Consider the following 24,161-nt stretch of genomic DNA (forward strand, 5'->3'; position numbering starts at 1 on the left):
GAGGAGGGAAAGTCAGGAGATGCCTTCCTACTCAGCTGCGTTAGCTCATGAAGCTGACAGCCCGCAGGCTTATAAATGTGGGTAGATTGCCTTCACATCAGCCTTGCAATCATCTGCTACACTGAGCACCAGTACATTTCATGGTGGACATTCTGAGGTGTGACACTGTGTACTCTGCTGTTAGGAGGCTTTCCGGGAAGAAGGTCTTGCCAAGGATTTCTTGCACTCCCAGCCACCTGACTGGTTTAGTCTGAAATTTCAGTATTCCGGGCAGTATGAGAAAGGCCCTATCTGGTAACAAAGAAGGCATAAGAAAGATGACTAAGGGAACAAAGGGACAAGGTTTTTATTTTGTTCTTCACCCACAGATTGGCTTCAAAATAAAGCGTCTGGCCGGGCATGCTGGCTCATGCCTGTAATCCCAGCACTTTGGGAGGCCGAGGCGGGCGGATCACGAGGTCAGGAGATCGAGACCATCCTGGCTAACACGATGAAACCCCGTCTTTACTAAAAAATACAAAAAATGAGCCGGGCATGGTGGTGGGCGCCTGTAGTCCCAGCTACTCCGGAGACTGAGGCAGGAGAATGGCGTGAACCCGGGAGGCAGAGCTTGCAGTGAGCCGAGATCACGCCACTGCACTCCAGCCTGGACTACAGGCGAGACTCTGTCTGAAAAAAAAAAAAAAGATAAAAGCGTCTAAGCCTGGCAGTCCAGGTCTCTCTAAGCTGGCTCCACCCTACCTACCCACCTCATCCTGCACCTGTCACTGTGTGGGACCCTGTGCTCCAGGCAGGGGCCCCTCACTGCCCCTTGAGCTCATTTTATCCCTCCTGGCTCTGCGGCATTTCTGACCATTTCTACTCAGTCCAAGACTCACTGCTGCCCAGAGCAATCTCCCTTCTCTGCTTCTGGAGGGGAAGGGTTCTGTGTTACCCGCCCTGTTTTGTCCACAGAGGTTAGCAGAGACTGACAGAGACAAACCTTTTTTCTTTCTAATTTTAGATTCAGGAGCACATGTGCAGGTTTGTTAAATTTGCCTGATGCTGAGGTTTGAGTTTCTCTTGATCCCTCACCTGAATACTGAACACAGTACCCAACACACAGTTTTTCAACCGTTACTCCCCTTCCTTTCTACCCCAATTTTGGAATCCCCAGTGTGATGTAGGCAAATTGTTTACTTTTATAGCTGTAATTAACCTTATTATAGTTCAGCCTCAACCCTTTAGAGGGGAGGAAACTAAAGCCCATGAGATATGCTTAAAGATACTAAGTGAACATATTTATTTTTTAAAAAGTGTTAAAGTGATTAAACAACGTAAACGTGAATGAAATAAAAAGCGTAAGTTCCCCATCTTCATTCCCACTCCTTAGAGCTGATCAGTACTTTTACTTCCAGACATTAGTGGAGCTGTAGAGAAAGAAACCTTTTCTCCCAAAGAAGGCATTACTTTACACACTCCATTCTGCAACTTGTTTTGGTTTTTTTTGTTTGTTTGAGCGGAGTCTCGCCCTGGCTCCCAGGCTGGAGTGCAGTGGCGCGATCTCGGCTCACTGCAAACTCCGCCTCCCGGGTTCACACCATTCTCCTGCCTCAGCCTCCCAAGTAGCTGGGAATACAGGTGCCCATCACCACGCCCGGATAATTTGTTGTATTTTTAGTAGAGACGGAGTTTCACCGTGTTAGCCAGGATGGTCTCGATCTCCTGACCTTGATCTCCTGATCTCCTGATCTCCGCCCGCCTTGGCCTCCCAAAGTGCTGGGATTACAGGCGTGAGCCACCGTTCTATTTGAAATAGCAACAAATAGAAATTGTTCACTTGCTATTTCACGTCAGCACAGGCAGATGACTTAAATTCAGATGGAGAAAAGCCTGAGGCATGTTCTTCTCTGCACTCCAGAGGCGCTGCAGGTGGCTGTGGGCAACCTATGCAGTGGCTTCGAGTAAACAAACGTAATTAGTAATTAAGCAAAGCGGGCATCCAGGACATTCTATTTCATCTTCCTGGCACTTTGGTGCTTAGTAAGGGCCTGGCCTCTTGGAGAGCGACACTCCTCGCCGGGCCTCTTTGTAAGAAGCATCGAGCATGGAAAAGGGGCTGGGGTCAGCACCGGGGCCCTCTGCCGGGAAGAGAGACTGGCAGCCGGGACACGCGTCTCCCCGGGCTGAAATCGGGCACCCTCTCGCGGTCCTTCCCTCCCTTCCCAGGCTGGGTGGCTAGTCTTGGCTCTTCTGCGAGTCCCCCGCGGCTGCGGTCTCCCAGCACCCGCTGAGCAGCCTCCCCCGCCTTCCTCCCCCACCCGCCCCTCCGTGCTCTCCGGGGCTCCGGCTTCCTCGGTCTGGTGCCTGGTGCATATTTTGGAAAATAAAATATGCACGACCACCTCATTTCGCTCCCAGTGTCCCAGGGGGCCAGCGCACACACAGGGGTAGGTGACTTCCCTAAAGTTGCGTCCCCAAGGCCACCCTGGATCCCAGCACCCGCTGCTCCGTGTGACCCCGCCGGAGCCAGGACGCGCCCCGCCTCCCGGGGCCTGGAGGTCGCGCAGGGAGCGAGCGCTGCGCGGCAGAGCTGGGATCCGAGCCGGGGGCGGATGCGCCTGCCTTTCCCTTCAGAGCCGGCTGCCCGTCCGCGGAACCCCGCACGTCAGAGCGGCCTCGCAGGACCCGCAGACCAGCCCCGCTGGGGCGCGCCGGGCTGCCGCGGTGACCGTTCCGACGGCCCCCGACCCCTATCCCGAGGCGGCCTGAAGTGTCTGTCGCCGGCCTCCTCCCGGCCCAGCCTCCGGGCCTCGTGCAATCACCACGCCCCGGGGCCCGGAAACCGTTTTCCGGTCTTTCGCTTTCGGCTGGCGCGGAGCGCGGAGGCCGCGGTGCTGCGTAGCCCGGGCCGGGCGCAGGAACAGCCCCGTGGCGCCCTCCCTGGCCGCCGCCCAGGCGGGAAACGTCGTTCCGGGGACCCGGAGACTCCGCAGCGCCAGGCCCGCGAGGGGAAGGGGGCGGTGCGCGGCCGGCGCCGCCTCTCATCGCGTCCCCGCGGGCCCGCACTCGCCCGGAGCGCACCCAGCAGTCGCCAGCGAGGGCGATGGCGGGCATCTGGCTGGGGCTCGTGTGGCAGAAGCTGCTGCTGTGGGGCGCGGCGAGTGCCGTGTCCCTGGCCGGCGCCAGTCTGGTCCTGAGCCTGCTGCAGAGGGTGGCGAGCTACGTGAGGAAATGGCAGCAGATGCGGCCCATCCCCACGGTGGCCCGCGCCTACCCACTGGTGGGCCACGCGCTGCTGATGAAGCGGGACGGGCGAGGTAAGGGCCGACGCCCCTCCTGAAGCGCACCGGGGTCCGCAGCCCCGTCCCCACCCTCCGATCGGCCAGGAACCCGCTGCTTGTGGCGCTGGCCGCAGGAGAGAGGAGCCTGTCACCCTGTGGAGAAGGCGCTCCCGGTTCTGTTCGTTGCCCCTGGCACCCACCGACACGGCTAGTGCCTCATCCCAAAGTGAGCATTTTCTTTGTGTGTAGCACAGGATGCGGTGTTTCCAAACCCCCGCCCTGAGTCTTTTCCCACCTCCCTGCTGCTCAGCTCTCCAAGCCCTGCCTTTCCTCCTGCCGTGGCTTGGGAAGCCTTAGGCACAGAAGCTCCCTGGGAGCGCAAAGCGCTTGTAAACTGGCCAACACCTTAACGCTTGGGGCCGCCTCCTCTCGCTCCCACTTTGGAAAATAAGAGACTGGAGATTCATTGGAGGCTTCCTCCCAGCATCACAAGACTTGACCGCTGCTTCAGTTCCCGCTTGACCTTCATATTTTAGCTCTTTAAAGGAGGTTGCAAATAACAGTTAAGAAACTGATTTAAAGGAGGTTACAAATAACTGTTAAGAAACAGTGACTTAAAGGAGGTTACGTAATAATAGTTCAGAAACTGACGGCAGGGCCATCCGGCAAACTTCTTTGGAGGGTTTCAAACTCCTTGTTTATTAAACAGTGAATTTTTTAATTAAAATCATGTTTTGAAACAGAGATGAACATTTTATTGATGGGAAAAAAATCACTTGAAGTTGGAAAGCTCTCAAAAGTACCTGGTATTTACAGCCCCCCGTCAGGGAGGGTGAACTCAATCTCAGCGCTTCATTTTCATCAGGGGTTAAGTTGAGGTACCTAGAACTGAAAAGATTTGCCCAAAATGACATATTTTTAAATGGGCCCCGACCAGAACCCAGTTCCCTCTGGGTTTATTTGTCAGTAATTGTTCTACAGGCTGAACGTTAACTAACTCCAAAGCTTGAAGGACTTTTTCTCATTTTCACTTGTTTTCTCTAATAAAAATAACGCTGCCATTTCAGTTTCACAAGATGAGGCCTCATGGAAGAGTGTTTACCAGAATATTAAAAGTATTTTGACAGAAAAGAATCAAGCGAACTCTTTGCCAACCAAATATCATCATGACTGATGTAACAAGTAATCCAGTCCAGATATGAAAATCACACTGTTAAAAATCATCTCAGTTAATTCTAAAAGCAGAGCTAACCACACCTTTTGTCCTAAGGCTTTACGGTATTAAAAAATAATTGTACAAAAATATAGGGGAATAATATATTTAAGTCTCATCATATTCTGTTGGGGATTCCAGTAATTAAAATCTCTGGTGAATAAGACCTGTTTCAAAACAACCTGTGAGCTGACTGGACTATTTAAAGTAATTCTCCTTGCAGTCACTTTCAGAGTGAAGACAATGACAAATGCTGTCTTTTACGAAGGGACTTTTTATTCCACCAACCAATTCTGGATTTTGGCGTCAGGAAAACCACTGTTCAATTTCCAACAGTATATCCAAGTTGTTTGAGAAATTATTTAAAACTCTTTAACTTAGAGGGTTTTTCCCCCGTTAAAGTGACTATATTACAGAGTTACTTTAAGGATTAAATTTATTGCTTGCAAAGTTGCTAGATCACTGTCTAGAAGTTGGTTAGAATTGACAACTAAGTTCTTTAGTTGTCAATCAAGCATTTATTGAGGCCCTGCTTTGTGCCCAGTGTTGACCTCAACAAAGTTGGGGATACCAGAATATTCTAAGATATAGTCATTGTTCTCAAGAATCCTGTCTTTCGTGTACAAGAGGTGTTGCCTTTCGTTTCGTGGCTAATGTCCAAACGCTGGCCTCAGCCATTTCACCTTGAAGATTGCAGTTGGCTTCCAACTGGCCTCTAAACTCTAATCTAGCATTTTCCAGTCCATAATGACAATGTCTGCCTTCCCCAGCTACTCCCAACTGTGGGCCCTGCTGCCTTAGAATCACAGATTGAGACTCCCCTGTCCCCTCTGGTAGACCGGACCAGGGCAGGCAGTATGTTAGCACAACTCAGGATGATTGACACTGGTGATCTGACCCAGCTCCTTTCATACCGGTTTTGACAGCTGCTCCATCTGAGAGACATTTGGAAGTAGCACAGTGTGTGGGGAAGTTCTGGAGTCTCGGTGCAAGCCAGGTTCCACCATTTACTAGCTCTGTGATATTAGGCAGTCGTTAGAAAGAATGCGCATTCTGGGACATCAAAACCTAATAATTATTATTCTCTAATAGCTAACATGCATTATGTATGTTTATTTGCTGTGGCAAATACTATTTTGAAAAAAACTTTAGACTTACAGAAAAGTTGCAATATTACAGACAGTTCACACATGCTCTCTACCTGGCTTCCTCTAACAGTAACACATTACTGAATTAGTATATTTATCAAAATGAGAAAACAAATGTTTGTCCAATACTGGTCACAACATTCTCATCTTGATTGAATTAAAATTTTGATGTTTTTCCCCAGAATTTTTTCAACAGATCATTGAGTACACAGAGGAATACCGCCACATGCCACTCCTGAAGCTCTGGGTCGGGCCGGTGCCCATGGTGGCCCTTTATAATGCAGAAAATGTGGAGGTGGGTACGTGTGAATACGACCATTATTGCACTGTGTATCTTACAGTGTGAGAATCTCATCAGAATCAATATAATGCATCCTTACATTTCAACCATTTCAGTGCAAAAAACATTCCATTAAGTATTTTAGACTATATAGGTGCAATTTAATGTTTTTCAGATGTAGCCTGAATCCTGGGAGATTAACACCCTCCAGATATAAGTGCACAACTGCTATCAGGTCCCGTTATATTTATTCTTTTTTGAAAGGATATCATTTTTTTAGAAACATAAATAAATTATTCCACAAGGCGAGCACTTGTTATCCACCAGATACCATTTTAAGACTTCAAAAATATATGACTAATAAAATATGTTTTCCTCAAGTTGCTCAGGTCTCATATTATATCAATGATAAACTTATTATTCCAAATTTAAAAGACAATGTAAATTTGATATTTATGGGATAAATATTACAAACCGATGCTATTGAAATTAGTCCTCCAAAAAACTGTAGTCCTTTTGCTAGTTGAAAGGTCTGGGGAAATCATCTTGTAGTATGGTGAGAAAAGGATTTGGGTGAGGAAACAAAGATGGGGTAAACAGACCATTGACCAAAATTAAAGGCCAAATTTCCTAGGAAGTAGTGCCAGGACACGTCTTTCTAATTATGGTGAAAATGTTGGAGTTTCTCATGCTTCTCCAGAATCCTGGCTCAGAGAAGAGAGCGAGAAGGGCAGACAGGATTTCAGCCACTGTTGGCCTAGTGTTAATAGAAGTTGGTGTGGTGGATGCAGATGGAGAGCTGTCCAGAGTAGGGGACTCGAGCGAGAAGCCTGGTGAGCACTCTGTGCTCAGCCCTAGACCCCATCCCTCCTCCCACTTCACGTGGACTCTTGGTGATCCGATCACACTCATGGCTTCCCTTGCTGCCTCTATGCTGGGGACACTCAAACAGGCATCTCCAGCTCAGGCCGTATCTTGGCTGTCTCATTTGCTTTCAGACCACAGCAACCTGAATGCCTCAAAGTCAACATCGCCTGAAAATACACCCATGATTTCCATCTCCCCACATGTGCTCACCCTCCAGATTTGCCTCCTCCCCACCTCGCTTTCCACCTCCCCCCATTAAATAACTCCACTTGGTTCCTGGTTTATGGCAGAAACTAGAGAATTGTCTGGGTCATCTTTCTTTCTCCCAACTGCATTGAGTCCCCAAGACTGAATGCTAGTTTTATGTTCAAAACTCTAATTGAAAGTCTTTGAGGCACAGGACTGAAAATGAACCACGGAGAAAATAAATGTTGCGAATGTCCTAAAAACTAGCTGTATTCTAGCCAGGTATTCCTGTAATTACAGGAAGGTTGTTTGATGTCTGCATGTCTCTAAAATATGTTTTTCTCTTCCTAAGGTAATTTTAACTAGTTCAAAGCAAATTGACAAATCCTCTATGTACAAGTTTTTAGAACCATGGCTTGGCCTAGGACTTCTTACAAGGTATGCCAGTGTACCTTTGTAAAGCTGTCTATAGAAATGGTTACTTCTACCTGCAACTTGTTACTTCAGGAATTGACGCAGGGTAGCTTTTTTCTGTAGCAGGACTGTGCTGTCAGAAAGGAGGAGAAAGGCTGGAAAGGAAGGTCCAGCTGGCAGCTGCCCTTTGCCCGCCAAGAGGCCAAGAGTCGAGGTGAACGGTTATCTCCAGCTGTGGTGTTCAATAGTGACTATCGCCAGTGTTCAGGAAGACTCAGAAGTTCCTGATGGACGGGACTGGGCAGGATGGAGGACACAGTAAAGCAAGGAGTGTCTGGAGCAGGGAAATCTTGAAAACCCAATCAAAAAGATAGCCCCAGAGAAGTACAGTGAGCTGGTATCTAGAAACAGGGTTCCATCCTCTGAGAGAGGTCCCCACAAGGGCAAGGCAGGAGCCTAGTAGGGCTTTGGAGAAGTGGAGCAGGGGAGACATCAAGGTAGAACCATGGAGAGTGAGGATCTGATGACTAAGGTACTGATGGCAGGAGAAAAAAAATTTTGTTAAAAACTTGGAACTCAGAAATTGAGAAAAATTCTTAAATTTTTCAATTTTATGAATGCTATTTTAAACATTAATATTATGGAACAATGTCCAAAATATTCATATTTTGTAACTATAGATGAATATCTTATAGATATGTGTATATCTTTGTCATTCTGCCAAAAGCATTTGAGAACCTGTAGATGAAGGTGTTTCAGGAGAATTTTGTTGACTTGCTATATTTATGCTTTAATTGTTTTGGATGTTACTTTTCTCTTTCTCTCTCTCTATATATGTATGTTTTTTGTAACCACATATTTTATTTCTAGTACTGGAAACAAATGGCGCTCCAGGAGAAAGATGTTAACACCCACTTTCCATTTTACCATTCTGGAAGATTTCTTAGATATCATGAATGAACAAGCAAATATATTGGTTAAGAAACTTGAAAAACATGTTAACCAAGAAGCATTTAACTGCTTTGTTTACATCACTCTTTGTGCCTTAGATATCATCTGTGGTGAGTCTCATCGATCTGTTTCTAAATTTATGGCATAAAGAGAAAATGGCCCAAATAGGAAATCACGCTCCACCGGGAAAGCAAATGAGGGGACTGGAAAGGGTGGTGGGCCCTTCAGAGCAGTTCTCCTGCCATGTTAGCCTTCTGAGGAGCAGCAGCCACGCCCAGGGCTGTGAGCAGGGCAGGCACGGAGCAACTGCCCAGGGAGCAAAGGGAAGGAAGAACAGGAACAGAGAGTAGAAGTGGCCGGTACAAGAGAAGGGGGTAAAGGGAGGAAGGAGAATTCTGAAAAATACAAGGACAAAGCAGGATGTACGTCTTTAGTGTCCGCCACTGCAAAATAAACACAAGATAACTAACGTGCATGAATTGAATGGTTGCTTCTCACCCATATTTTATAGAAACAGCTATGGGGAAGAATATTGGTGCTCAAAGTAACGATGATTCCGAGTATGTCCGTGCAGTTTATAGGTAAATGGAGTCCTTTCAGTTATTTCAAAAATTATTGATTTGGACTTTAAAAATTATCGCTAACAATTTCTGTGTTGTATCTTTTTATGGTTTCAAAATTAACCATTAAACTAGAAGTTAACCTCATCATGTAAGCATGTGTTAAGCAGTAGAGTAAAGGTTATATAAATTATGTCACATCTAGATTATGCAGTAATTTAAAATGATTATTCTCTAACATTGAGATTACATTATATTGTACATGATGATGCTTACATTGTGATGCTGAGAAAAAGATATAAACAGTTTTCTGCACTATGATAATTGTTATATTTAAAAATTGTTATATTCAAAGAAAACTAGCAGATACTATAACCAAATGTTAGCCATGGTTCTCATTGTCTCGTGTATGTGTTTCTTATTCTTGTGCTTTCCTTTTGTTGTTATTCTTCTTTCTCATATTTTCTGCACCCAGTAGGTATTGTTTTAGTCATCGAAACAGTCAATTTTACTCTAAAATTGCTTGCAATTATTCACCTGTTAAGAGGCAGGGCAAGGACTTGAGGAAGTACAGAGAAGTGCACTGAGCTGAGTACATTTAAGTCTCTTGCTCATTTCACTTCATTTTAACCAACATTTATTAAGCATCTGCGATCTTCCAATCACTGCACAGGGTACTGACTGGTTTTGTAGTAGTACACAAAACAGAATAACACAGGAGTCAGGCATCGGACAAAGAAATTCATGAATTGTAATAACTGCTCAGGAAGAAAAGATCAAATTGATATCGGAGAGGAAAACAAGAAAGTGTCCTACAGAGTGAGAGGCCAGCAAAGGTCTTTCTGAAGAACCGGCGTCTCAGCTGGTCCTGCAGGAGCTCACGTAGGGGCCTTTCTGCTCTATGGCTGGACATGAAAGGGAAGGGCCAGAACAGCCAAGTGACAGCTGGGTACTTCGAGAGCCCTCGCTGGTAGAAGAGGGCAGCCAGTTGTCTTCTGTCCCTCCAGAGGAGCGGTCAAACCAATGATGGACCTTAAAAGGAGGCCGATTTCATCTCAGCCCTTGGTACAGAGGCCCTAGGCAGAGTGGAAAACTCGCCCTGGAGAAACAGAAGCAGAGGCCAGATGGCTATCTAGTAAGAATGTTTTATAATGGATTCTTCATTCCTTTAATGAATCCATTATTTTCTCAGGCTTCATGGGATGCATAATAGCCCGTACCTTCACTGTTGAGCGTAAAGCATGGAGCTCTTAGTAGCCTCTGAGACAGTCATCATCATTTCCACGATTGCCTTCATCAAGGCTAGGTACCAAAGAAGGACTCAATAAATACACCTTTCTGATACAACAGCTGATGTATTTTTTTCCCATCTATAGAATGAGTGAGATGATATTTCGAAGAATAAAGATGCCGTGGCTTTGGCTTGACCTCTGGTACCTTATGTTTAAAGAGGGATGGGAACACAAAAAGAGCCTTAAGATCCTACATGCTTTTACCAACAATGTAAGTCCCTGACTTTTAAAATTGTGGTAAAATAGACAAAACATAAAATTTTCCTTTACAGCCATTTTAACTGTACAGTTTGGTGGTATTAAGTGCATTCACGATGTTGTGCAACCATGCCCACCATCCATTTCCAGAACTTTTGGTAAGTCCATGATGTCGATGTTTTGTTAACATACTCTGTGTAGGACTATTGAGCCTATATCTCAGAAAATAAAAGTTGAATAATAATAGAAAAAATTATTTAGCATATTTATACTTAAATTATGTATTTGACAAATATTAATTAAGTGCTCGCTAAGTGCCAAACACCATACCAAATGTTGGAAATTTAGTAATGAGTAGGACATGTGTATATGATCCCTACCTGAAAGGAAGTTATTCTAGTAAGAGAGGTCATCTATCAACACATAATTACAACATGTGACATGAACTATGAACACTTATTAACAAACAGGGTGCTGTGTAAAAGAATAAAGAAACGAATATCTGTGTATAGGAGTTTTCTGGAAAATGTTTGGATTCGGCAGTCATTTTCAAAGGCAGGGGGCATTGATAGCAGTATCTTAACGTGGAAAACATTAAAATTAACTAGATATTAGTATTTTATTTCCAATTCAAAAATAACCAGAAGATAGTGATGTTGTTTTGAATATAGGATGTCAATCTTTGTGTTAATAATGTGTTTTGAAAAAGCAAGATTTAATTGAAAATATACGTCAAATTGTAATTTCAATGTATTGAAAAAAAGCCTATATAAATATGTCCTTTCTTTGCTGTAAATTTTGGTTAAAATCTATTGGAATTACGTCCTTGTGGTGAAGTATATACCCTATCGCAAGAGAGCAAATGATAAATAAATCAGTAGACGCTCCGTGAATGCAGTGTTGGCTGAGCTCGCCACAGTGGAGTGTGATCACCTGGTTGTAGGAGAATAGCCAGCAGGTTATATTTCATAGTTAAATTTTTCCTTAAATTTTGTGCATTAATATTTAATAGCAATAATTAAATGAATTCCTGACTGAATGGACAATATTTTATTCATTTAATAAACATTAAGAATTGCCTACTGAGGCCTGGGCTGTAAGAATTCCACCAAGAATAAAAGAAGACATGGTGTTTTGCCCTCAAAGAGCTTAGAATCTATTTAGGCCACTTAGTAGCAGGTTTGGTCAATTACCTGGTAGGAAAAGAAGGCTGAAATGTACAACCAAATTAAGCGTATGGGCCTTCATTCTTTTATCCATTCAAGAAATATCTAGTGAGTTCAAGCCGTACTCTATATATCAATGAACAAAGACATGCACAAGCATGGCAGAATTTGAGTTGGAAGAGAAAGAGGCTAAGTAACAAGTATAAGTATAATATCACATATAATAATAAGCATATTAGAAGTATCACATAATGTCAGGTGGCAAGGGAAATGGAGAAAAATAAAGCAGTGTTAGGAAGCATCGTAATGCTAGGGACGGGATGGCAAGGATGACGGAGGTCTCTCTGATCGTGTGACAGTGAGCAGAGATCTGGAAGAAGGGAAGGGGCAGCCATGCAGGCCTCTGAGGAAAGCATTTCAGGCAGCAGGAATTGCAAGCATAGAGGGTGAATTCACTAATCTACTTGCTGTTTCTTTTCTCCCCTACAACATGTAATTAAGTCTATAATGAGAGTATTGTATAATGACTGCATTCACTCCACCACTTAAACTTTTTCTCATTAGCACGATCAAATCTCTAGGGTACTATCTAGTAGACTATGATTCTATTCTTGTGTTGAAAAGACGGCAAAAATAGCACTTGAAAATTAGGAATTTGAGTGACATTACATTTGTTTTTAAAAGTTTCACCAAATAATCCCCAAAATATTAATGAGGCTTTACTGTGTTTTCACAAGAGCCTATGTTGTCGAAATGTTGAAATAGAAAGGCTTGGAAAAAATAAATGAAAGAAACTAGCATATTTTATAAGAAAATGTGTTACCAGCGTGCATCCAAGTTCAAACAGAAGCATGTGATTATCATTCAAATCGTACAGGTTATCGCTGAACGGGCCAATGAAATGAACGTGGATGAAGACTGTAGAGGTGATGGCAGGGACTCCGCCCCCTCCAAAAATAAACGCAGGGCCTTTCTTGACTTGCTTTTAAGTGTGACTGACGACGAAGGGAACAGGCTAAGTCATGAAGATATTCGAGAAGAAGTTGACACCTTCATGTTTGAGGTATTGCATATTGTTATGTTCAGATATCATTAAACACATTTCAGTTATTGTTGGAATCTTTAGCATTATTTTTTAAAACGTAATCAAATTTTAAAGTCGTTTACTGTAACTGAGGAAGATTCATTATATTTTAATTAGAAATTACAAAATTTAAGAAACTGATTAACTCAACTTCCTTCTTCAGAAAACGATTTTGACTAGTGCTGGGCACAGCAGTAGACGCATTTGTTTTCCCTCAAGAAAACCTAAGACTTGTCAGAGTTTTCTCAAGCGGAAGAGCAGCCAGAGATCGTTGCTCTCGGTTCTCCACGTGGCTTCAGATTTCTTGCCAACCCCCCAGACCCACAAGTCCCCTTCCTCACCACCTCCTTTCTGAGGTTCCAGCAGATGAGCGCTTCGCTACTGCCATGAGCTGCTCTCCCGAAAGAGGACGGTGAGAGCCCTCCCACAGAGAATCGGCCAGTTCATGATTCTGAAGAGACCTCTGATCTCAAATTCATACAGATATATGAAGTGCTTTTTACAAAGATAGCTTAAATATTAAATACTACAAAGAGAGACTTTCTCTTTATGTGGATTGCAAAATAGATAAAGCGTGGTGTTTAGAAGCCATGTAGTAATATCCTCCACGTGGAGCAGAGTGAAAGGCACCTGAGTTGTTTTATTGTTTTTGAGACGGAGTCTCGCTCTGTCGCCCAGGCTGGAGTGCAGTGGTCGGATCTCAGCTCACTGCAAGCTCCGCCTCCCGGGTTCACGCCTTTCTCCTGCCTCAGCCTCCCGAGTAGCTGGGACTGCAGGCGCCGCCACCTCGCCCGGCTGAATTTTGTGTATTTTTAGTAGAGATGGGGTTTCACCGTGTTAGCTAGGATGGTCTCGATCTCTTGACCTCCTGATCCACCCCCCTCGGCCTCCCAAAGTGCTGGGATTACAGGCGTGAGCCACCGTGCCCGGCCAGGCACCTGAATTTTTAATGGCTCTGCCTGCCACCCACGTGTTAGCTGCTCTGTGGCAGCCTCTGGCAGCAGTGCCAAGCGTGTGCACTCTGGTGTGAGGCTCCACGACACGGTAGAAAAAACTGTGTGAAGGGTCTTTAGATCCGAGTTCCAGTTCAGGCTCTGTGCTGATGAGCCAAATAAGATGGTTCTGATCATTCCAGAGCGCTTTCACAATTTTCCTATGTGTAAAGAGAGAGATGGGCTACACTGGCAGTTTTAAACTTTTTAAAGCAGAAAACTTTACTGAAAATAAATCTGAAGCAGAAAGTGGACATGTAAATTAGCTGAAAAGTAGACAGGTGTTAAGCGTGTGGGCTCTAAGACCAAATCCCAGCTAACACGCTGGAACCATGACCTCAAGCACCTCACCCAGCCGTTCTGGGCCTGAATATTCTTATTTTAATAGCACAAGCCTCATGGAGTAGTTATGATGATTAGATTTGTAAAAGTGCCCTGAGAATCGTGATTGGCCCATAAGAAGAATGCAGCACATACCAGGTGTCATTTGATGTTGAAGTGGAGAGCCTTCTCACATCTTCACCTTGCCCATGTACACACATGTGCACACACACATGCATACACTCATGTACACCCATGCACAAACACACATGCACACGTCTACACACACACATGCTCATGCACATACACACACATGCACAGACACATGTATATACCCACAAACACATTCACATATACACACATACACAAATGTATGCACACACCTACATACACTCATGCACATACACACATATATGCACACACATACACAAACGTGTATATCCACATGCACACACACGTGTATACAAACACACACAAATATACACACACACCCAGATACTCATGCACTTACACATGCATGCACACACATATATACCCATATGCACACATGCATGCATACACATACATGCACACGCCACCCCACACACGTGCACACATTCATGTACATTTATGCAAATAATCACACATACAAAAACACACGTACAGACCTACATACACACATGCACATAGACACATACACATACATAGATGCACATATAAATACACATGCACACAGTCAGATGCACAAAGCCATGTACACTCGTGTATACATAAACACAAATGCACACACAAGCACATGTACATAGCCATGTACACACATGCATATATGCACACACCCCCATACACACATGTACACATTATGTGCACACACACATCCATCTCCTATCAGGAACCTCTCAATCTCACGAAAACAACCAGAACCAGACTAATGATTTCTCTTCCAACTCTAACATTCCCTAACATTCTAATTCTTTTCTTCTTTGCATTGAAAGGGAGGCATAGCCGGTGTGAGTGTGATACTGTGGCCTCCTCCACAGGCTGGTCAATTTTTAATGCAGAGGATATGACTTAGAACCACACCTCTACCCCACCGGTGCCCGCCATCAACAGGCAAGGCCCACCTGACAGATGGGGGAAGGCAGAGAAGTACAGACCTGACAAGCAGGCTCATGAAAATCAGACTTCGTTCTATTCACAAAGGCCCAGCTCACCTAGTGCCCGTGCAATGCCCCCTTTGTTAACACAGCACAGGCACGTCCCACCAGTGCACACCACCATGCGGCGCAGAACTGTCATCTCTAGGCATGAACCTCCGCTTTTCAGGGACTGTTTCCTTGTTTATCACCGAGGTAAGGTGCTGCACGGAATTCATTTCTTATGTTCTGCAGTCACAGTGCAGCCATCAAATCTGGAGACAATTCAAAAGAGGTTTCTGGTCACTCCCGATCATCGCAGTGTAACTCTGCTTTTTCAGCTACTGTTTTCTCCATTTGTAGGGCCACGACACAACTGCAGCTGCAATGAACTGGTCCTTATACCTGTTGGGGTCTAACCCAGAAGTCCAGAAAAAAGTGGACCATGAACTGGATGACGTGTTTGGTATGTCTGGCCCCTTCCCTGGTTATATTGTGGTACTAAGTCCCCTGCAGAGATGTCACTGTGTTGTAAACACAGCGTAATGAGCAGGGAGGCTCCCCCACGGGATCCTTTCCAGTACCATCCCCTTTGCAAGGCCTCATCCATTCACCCACAGGCCTCTGCCAGTCGCCTGGCCAGTGACCGTACTGGGCCGGATGCTGCGGTGCACAGATGTGTGCTGCCGTCCTCAAGGGTCTCACTGCTTCCCAGGCAAAACAGACACCTACGTGAAGCTTTGAGTCATGGGCTGTGCATTTGAATGAAGAAGGTGCTCTTTGGGAGAAACGAGGAGCTGGTGAAACTATCCAGAAGGGTACAGGAAAGCTGTTTCACAGATTGCATCTTGCCACAAAGGAGAGAAAAGATGGATTAAGCTACCAGGAGATACATTTCTATTATACAGCAAGCAACCGGAGGAAACGTCCTGCCAGTAGGATGTGCAGGGTCCCAGCCTTGCCCTTTGCTCCCTGCCCCTTACCGTCTTGGCTTTTGTTCTCTTGATTGGCGTTCCGAGCATCACATTCATCTTCAAGGCAGGAAGACGGGGTGGGGGTGCCGGATGTCTTGGTGTCCTGTGGCTGCTGTGACAAATCCACAGACGGGGAGGTTCACAGCAGCGACATCTGTTCCCTCACAGTTCTGGACACCTGAGTCAAAGATCAGTGTCACTGAGCCCACATGACCGTGTGGGCAGCGCTGAGCTCCTCCTCGCCTCTTCAGCTTCCGGTGGCTGCCAGCGTTTCTTGGCTGACAGCTGCATCGCTGGCATCTCTGCCAGTCTCTGCATTGCCTTCTCTTTTCTCTGCGTGTGTGTGTGTGCACACACGTGCATGCGTGTGTGGTGTGTGTGTGCTTGTGTGTGTGCTTGTGTCTTTCTCTCACAAACATACTTGTGACATACTTGTGATGGCGTTCAGGGCCCACCTGGATCATTGCCCCACTATAAGATCTTTAATTTGATCAAATCTGCCAAGAATTCTCTTCTTCCAAATAGGGTAACATTTACAGATTGCAGGGATTAAGACCTGATATTTTGGGGCCCATTATCAGCCTGCCACAAAGGGGCTTCCATCAATTTTATCCTTTTTGAAAATCACGTGTCACATGGCCCCCAATAGCTGCAAGGCGAAAAGGAATAAAGTTGAGTTAGCCGAGCAGCCAGTGGTATCTGATGCAGTTTTATAGCGAGAAGAGGGGAAGGAAAACTACAGGTATAAAGGTGGCGAGAGAAGGCGTTCTAGAAAGAGAGGAAGCAGATGAGCAACAGCGCAGAAATGGAAAGGGTTCTGGTCTGGAGGGCAATAGTGGAGAGTGAGAGACCTCGAGAACTCATCTCTCATTCCCTGGGAGATGAGGATGGAAAAGCAGTTTTGTGTGCAGATTGTGCCGGGACTGGAATTTCATATTAAGAGGCAAGCTTTTATTTTGCAGAATGGACACCTTCTAAACCTTTTGGCAACATTTTTGTCATCATTTTATTTTTTTTACACTGATTTTAGTTTTGCTTAGATTGCCTTGAGTGGGTAAATTTAGTCTTCTAAAAGCTCACAAGTTCTTTTGGAATAGGCTCCAATCTTCTGTATCCTCTACAATGTTTAGTTCATTGCCAGTTTCACAAAGGTTTTTGGTCCTGCAGAATCAGTGACACAGTCATCATTACTAGAATCTTTGCTCTGTGCTTCTCGTGTTTTCTGCTTATTGTGCCTCACTTTTTCTTCTACCCCCAATCCTAGTTCTACAATTTTTGAGCAACTAGACTGGGCATGGTGGTTCACACCTGTAATCCCAGCGCTTCAGGAGGCTGAGGTGCGCGGATCACAAGGTCAGGAGATGGAGACCATCCTGGCTAACACGGTGAAACCCCGTCTCTACTAAAAATACAAAAAATTAGCCTGGCGTGGTGGTGGGCATCTGAAGTCCAGGCTACTCGGGAGGCTGAGGCAGGAGAATGGCATGAACCCGGGAGGCGGAACTTGCAGTGAGCCGAGATTGCGCCACTGCACTCCAGTCTGGGCGACAGAGCGAGACTCCATCTCAAAAATAAAAAAAGAAATTCTTTTTTGAGTAACTAATCTTTGTGTAGTGAGTTGCAAGTATTAATTCCTTGTTATTTTTTTACTGAGGTAAATGTCACATAATGTAAAATCTGCTATTTAAAAGTGTACATTTCAGTGGCATTTAGTACTTTCACCATGTTGTACAATAGTTACGTCTACCTAATTCCAGAATATTTTCAGCACCTCGAAAGGAAACCTGGTGCGATTAAGCAGTCCCTCTTGATTCCTCCTTCCCCCGGCCCTGGCAGCCTCTGATTTACTTTCTGTCTCTGCAGATTTACCTATTCTGAGTACTATTTATACATGGATTCGTACAATATGTGATCTTTAGTGTCTATTCATTTTACTTGGCATATTGCCTCATTTTATTTTGATTATGCATAGTGTTAGAAATTCTGCTTTAGCTGTGGGTATTTAGCATCTGGTGCATTGATCCACATGTTCTTCTTTGATGGGTATTTGATGGGTATTTAGCATCCCCTGCCTTGATCCACATGTTCTTCTTTGATGGATATTTGATGGGTATTTAGCATCCAGTACCCTGATCCACGTGTTCTTCTTTGATGGGTGTTGATAGGTGTATAGCATCCAGTACCTTGATCCACGGTTCTTCTTTGATGGGTATTTGATGGGTATTTAGTATCCCCTGCCTTGATCCACATGTTCTTCTTTGATGGGTATTTGATGGGTATTTATCATCCAGTACCTTGATCCACGTGTTCTTCTTTGATGGGTATTTGATGAGTATTTAGCATCCAGTACCTTGATCCATGTGTTCTTCTTTGATGGGTATTTGATGGGTATTTAGCATCCAGTACCTTGATCCACGTGTTCTTCTTTGATGGGTGTTGATGGGTGTTTAGCATCCAGTACCTTGATCCACGTGTTCTTCTTTGATGGGTATTTGATGGGTATTTAGTATCCCCTGCCTTGATCCACATGTTCTTCTTTGATGGGTATTTGATGGGTATTTAGTATCCCCTGCCTTGATCCACATGTTCTTCTTTGATGGGTATTTGATGGGTATTTAGCATCCAGTACCCTGATCCACGTGTTCTTCTTTGATGGGTATTTGATGGGTATTTAGTATCCCCTGCCTTGATCCATGTGTTCTTCTTTGATGGATATTTGATGGGTATTTAGCATCCAGTACCCTGATCCACGTGTTCTTCTTTGATGGGTATTTAGCATCCAGTACCTTGATCCATGTGTTTTCTTTGATGGATATTTGATGGGTATTTATCATCCAGTACCCTGATCCACGTGTTTTTCTTTGATGGATATTTGATGGGTATTTAGCATCCAGTACCCTGATCGACGTGTTCTTCTTTGATGAATATTTGATGGGTATTTAACATCCAGTACCCTGATCCACATGTTCTTCTTTGATGGATATTTGATGGGTATTTAGCATCCAGTACCCTGATCCATGTGTTCTTCTTTGATGGGTATTTAGCATCCAGTACCTTGATCCACATGTTTTCTTTGATGGATATTTGATGGGTATTTAGCATCCCCTGCCTTGATCCATGTGTTCTTCTTTGATGGATATTTGATGGGTATTTAGCATCCAGTACCCTGATCCACATGTTCTTCTTTGATGGGTATTTAATGGGTATTCAACATCCAGTACCCTGATCCACTGGTTCTTCTTTGATGGGTATTTGATGGGTATTTAGCATCCAGTACCCTGATCCACGTGTTCTTCTTTGATGGGTATTTGATTGGTATTTAGCATCCAGTACCTTGATCCACGTGTTCTTCTTTGATGGGTATTTGATGAGTGTTTAGCATCCCCTGCCTTGATCCACGTGTTCTTTTTCAATATGTGAACCCCTGGCCCCCACCGCTCTTTCAGGTCATCTTATCTCGTTGCTTTCATCAGGGAGGTCTGACCGTCCCGCTACCGTAGAAGACCTGAAGAAACTTCGGTATCTGGAATGTGTTATTAAGGAGACCCTTCGCCTTTTTCCTTCTGTTCCTTTATTTGCCCGCAGTGTTAGTGAAGATTGTGAAGTGGGTAAGTATGCTATACCTAGAGTAGAAGGAAGAGGGAAACTTTCTAATGTCTGTCTTGCTATGGTCTCATGACGTATTGACTACTTCTTGACAGCAGGTTACAGAGTTCTGAAAGGCACTGAAGCCGTCATCATTCCCTATGCATTGCATAGAGATCCAAGATACTTCCCCAACCCTGAGGAGTTCCGGCCTGAGCGGTTCTTCCCCGAGAATGCACAAGGGCGCCATCCATATGCCTACGTGCCCTTCTCTGCTGGCCCCAGGAACTGTATAGGTTTGTATCCATCTCAGTTGGTTTGACCTTTCAGGCCCACTTGATAGTAGGTTTCTTACAGTTATTTCTTTGAGATGTGATATGATGTTGCCCACATGCAATAACCTTAAAAAAATAGCTGGTTCCTTTTTTCCCTGACTTACTGTGCTTTGTAGTTTTAAAATATTATGGTCAAAAGGTATATTAGTATATTAGCCTGCGTGGGCTTCCATAGCAAAATACCACAGACTGGGTGGCTTAAACAGCAGATATTTATCTTCTCACAGTTTTGGAGGCTGGAAGTTCAAGATCAAGGTGTTGGTAGGTCTGGTTTCTCCTGAGGCCTCTCTCCATGGCTTGTAGATGCCGTCTTCACCTCATGTCTTCACTTGGTCTTTCCTCTGTGTAGGTCTGTGTCCTGATCTTCTGTCCAGTCAGAGTACTCTAGGGCCTACCCCAATGACCTCACTTATACTTACTGACCTCTTTCAATGACCTGTCCCCAAATACAGTCATATTCTAAGGCACGGGGGGCTTAGAATTTGGAGAGAGACACAATTACCCATAGCATAAGACATAATTAGTTTCATGGTAGAGTTTCAAAATGTTGTAGATTTTTAATTACAGTAGAATATCTTATTGTGGTAAAAACTTTATTTATGATTACTTATGGTTAACCTAATTTTTGTGTTTATTGCTTTTAAGAATTTCATTTTACAAATCAAAACAGAAAATGCTTGCCATATGGCCAGCTGAAGTACTTAAGCAAAATGAATGCACATCACTGCCCTGCATTATAAACCCTTTTGGTTTTAGTATCTCTAGCATTTTGTCATTTATGTAAATGCAGACCTTGGTAAAATGAGGACAGAATGAAATGGGTGAATCTGAAGCTTATTTGGTGAATCTATAGTAAATTAAACACCCACTAAGGCATAATCTAGAGTAGTGAGTCTCAAGCTTGAATGAGCTCAGGATTTATCTGGATCAGCTGGAGTACAAATTCCCTGGTCCTCCCCAGCTATAGATATGCAAAGTGGGAGCAGGGAGGGAAACTCAAGACTCTTCATTTTTAACAAGTGTCCCAAGCCATTCTGATTCTCCTTCCGCCTACTCTGAAAATGTAGAATGGCTTGCTTCCTGTGATAGGACCTCTTGTTTCTCACATTTGGGGTAAATCCATATCTAAAGCGATGGTATCTACATTGATTTGAAGGTCAAAAGTTTGCTGTGATGGAAGAAAAGACCATTCTTTCGTGCATCCTAAGGCACTTTTGGATAGAATCCAACCAGAAAAGAGAAGAACTTGGTCTAGAAGGACAGTTGATTCTTCGTCCAACTAATGGCATCTGGATCAAGTTGAAGAGGAGAAATGCAGATGAACCCTAACTATATTATTGGGTCATGCCTTTATCATGAGAAAGGTCTTTATTTTAAGAGATCCTTGGCATTTACAATTTATAGATCATGAGTTCAATATGCTTGAATTCCCTAGACCTAATTTTTCCTTGATCCCACTGATCTTGACATCGAGTCTAACAAAGAAAGAGTTTTGAGTTTTGTATTTTATTTTATTTTCTTTTTTTTGGGACCGAGTCTCACTCTGTCGCCCAGGCTGAAGGAGTATAGTGGTGTGATCTCGGCTCACTGCAACCTTCAACTCCCAGGTTCAAGTGATTCTTCTGTCTCAGCCTCCCAAGTAGCTGGGATTACAGGCGCCTGCCACCACACCTGGCTAATTTTTTTGTATTTTTGGTAGAAACAGGGTTTTGCCATGTTGGCCAGACAGGTCTCGAACTCCTGACCTCAAGTGATCCACCCGCCCCAGCCTCCCAAAGTGCTGGGATTACAGTCGTGAGCCACCACGCCCGGCCAGAGTTTTGTATTTTCATCACCATCATAGATGTTACAGTTGGCTGTGGTCTCAAAAGTAGAGTTAAGTGTGTCAGTACCCAAATAAACATCTAACAGGTTTCTCAACAGAGGAATCCACAGTCCAATTCCACTTCAATTGATAGACCCCAAAAATATAATTTAATCAAAGTTCTAGAATTTTTGTTTGTTTGTTTGAGACAGAGTCTCGCTCTGTCGCCCATGCTGGAATGCAGTGGTGACATCTCAGCTCACTGCAGCCTCCATCTCGCAGGTTCAAGCAATTCTCCTGCCTCAGTCCTCTGAGTTGCTGGGGCTACAGGCGCATGCCACCACGCCCAGCTAATTTTTTAATTTTTAGTAGAGATGGGGTTTCATCATGTTGGCCAGGATGGTCTTGATCTGTTGGCCTCGTGATCTGCCTGCCTTGGCCTCCCAAAGTGCTGACATTACAGGCATGAGCCACTGCGCCTGGCCCAAAGTTCTAGAATTTTTTAAAGGTATTCATGTTGACTCAGGAATACACAGACACACACACACACACACAGCATAATTTGAAAGAGGTAAGTACTCTGACTTAGGCTCTCAGGTTTTAAAAATTATATTAGTGGCATCAGTTATGACAAGAATAATCATCATAGTACTTTTCAGATTTTATAACCTAGAGCAGATTATTTACAAGTTGATTTGCAGGTTCTGTTACAGTTTCTCTTTTAATTGTCACTTATGGTCTTCATTTAATTCCTCATAGAATCCCAATCACCTTTATATATTATTGGAAGAGACTCATCTTCATAATCTCCAACTTTTCACAGTGCCTCACAAGGTTAATCATGCCTTTTGGAGCTAGGACTTTAGAATGTGTCTAGTTATGCTCCTTTATATTATAAGTAAGGGAATAGAATCAGTAAGACAGTTTCTGCCCAAAGCCATGTTACCAGTTGGTGACAGAGCCAGAAATACATAGAGATCTATACTCTAAATCTCTCCACTCACATGCTGATATACTTTCTACTACAGTGTGCTGTATGGAACTCAGGGTGATGAGCAGACGTGTCATTAGAACATGAGTCTTCTGCTTCTGATTTAGGCATACTTCTGGGATTCTTCCATCTTTAAAGGAAAAAGGAAGCCATTCCTCTGTATTTAGTAACCCAGTAATATCTCACTTAGTTTAGGGTTAGACCTTTAGTTAATTCAACGTTACAGATCATACTTATCAGGCTGATAACTGACACATATTCCCTGAATTTTAATTTGATAGGCAATACATCTACCCACTCCATTATTTTTTTAAAACTTCATTTAATAATTTAAACAAGATTGGTTTTGTTTTCAATTTTTATTCATTCTTCATAGAATCACAATTACCTTAATCATATATTTTTGGAAGAGATTCCTCAGTAACTGCCAATCTCTCATAGTGCCTCACAGGGTTGATCAATGGCTTTTGGAACTGGAAGGACCTTAGAACTTTCCTGGTTATGCTCCCAATAGGCAATAGCAGATAGAACCATGCAATCAAGAGGGTAGGATATGTATTCTTCAATGGATATCAAAGGAAGAGGTTGCAAACCAAAGCCATTTGGCAAGCCCTGTAGCCTGGGCCATTTAAGGCGGGGGCAATCTCAGCCATTGCACCCATTTAACTATCCCTAAAAGCCACAGTGCATAGAACCCAGGCCCTAAATTGGTGAGGAAAAAGTCAAGGAAGGAGGTGACACAATTGGAAATATTCCCGTCAAATGGTTAATCTTGTTATCTAGAAAATGGGTATATTAGAAAATTTTCTTCCGAGATGATTTTGGATAATAAGAGTTGTATTTGTGGAAATTGGTCTTATCTCTGTTTTATGCACTTACATTTATCCCTTACATTTTGTTTTTAGTGACCCTACATGACATTAAATTTAAAGAAAACATTGCTTAATGTTACCTTTTGGTCTGAGAACTTCATTCAGCTCCAGAATTATTGTTACTCACATTTTAATCAGTAAGTCATTTAAGCTATGACAGAGTAGGAATTGAGAAATTATTTCATGTGCTGCAGTATTGAAATGTGGATGCTTCCTTGTTTTATAAGAAGATGATCAAGTATCTGTTTGTGTGCCCATTACCTTTCTTCTGCTTGAAAGACGTGTCTCAAGAAAAATAAATTATATTTTAGATGCAGGTGCTGCATTTTATTCTAAGAATTGATATCAATTGAAAACATAGAAAGCTGTAAAAGATAAATCAGTGGGTGGCTGATTCATAATGGGTAATAAAAGAAATAGCACTTTTGAGTTGATGTCTTCAGTGACTCTTGGATTTTCTAACGAAAGGTTCCTGTACTGTTGTTGTAGACCAATCGTGAATTTCTCTAACCCTGAAGAATCAACTAGAAGAAGTAGAATAACCAGAACATAT

General features: G+C 43.7%; 2 protein-coding genes across 13 annotated transcripts; one reads left to right on the forward strand and one right to left on the reverse strand.

The window, feature by feature from the left end:
* Positions 1-989: 989 nt before the first annotated feature.
* LOC141410384 (uncharacterized) lies at positions 990-3,618 on the reverse strand. Its single transcript, XM_074041030.1, is given in 2 exon segments — positions 990-2,540; positions 2,542-3,618. Coding segments are annotated over 2 exon segments (1,104 nt in total). The 5' UTR covers positions 3,097-3,618; the 3' UTR covers positions 990-1,991.
* CYP4V2 (cytochrome P450 family 4 subfamily V member 2) lies at positions 2,299-24,037 on the forward strand. Of its 12 annotated transcripts, none has more exons than XM_074041021.1 (11): positions 2,299-2,429; positions 5,807-5,919; positions 7,310-7,395; positions 8,242-8,432; positions 8,834-8,903; positions 10,259-10,385; positions 12,416-12,601; positions 15,411-15,513; positions 19,495-19,629; positions 19,723-19,902; positions 21,098-24,037. In XM_074041021.1, exons 2-11 carry the CDS (start codon positions 5,851-5,853, stop codon positions 21,268-21,270), a joined length of 1,320 nt encoding a protein of 439 aa, XP_073897122.1. In that variant the 5' UTR covers positions 2,299-2,429; positions 5,807-5,850; the 3' UTR covers positions 21,271-24,037. The 12 variants fall into 12 exon arrangements, with proteins under 12 accessions (XP_073897122.1, XP_073897126.1, XP_045249072.1 ...); XM_045393137.3 differs by having other exon boundaries at positions 2,307-2,429; positions 19,468-19,629; XM_005556480.5 differs by lacking the exon at positions 2,299-2,429 and adding an exon at positions 2,834-3,489 and having other exon boundaries at positions 19,468-19,629.
* Positions 24,038-24,161: the final 124 nt, after the last annotated feature.

The sequence above is a fragment of the Macaca fascicularis genome, chromosome 5, assembly GCF_037993035.2.
Source record: "Macaca fascicularis isolate 582-1 chromosome 5, T2T-MFA8v1.1".
NCBI lineage: Eukaryota > Metazoa > Chordata > Mammalia > Primates > Cercopithecidae > Macaca > Macaca fascicularis.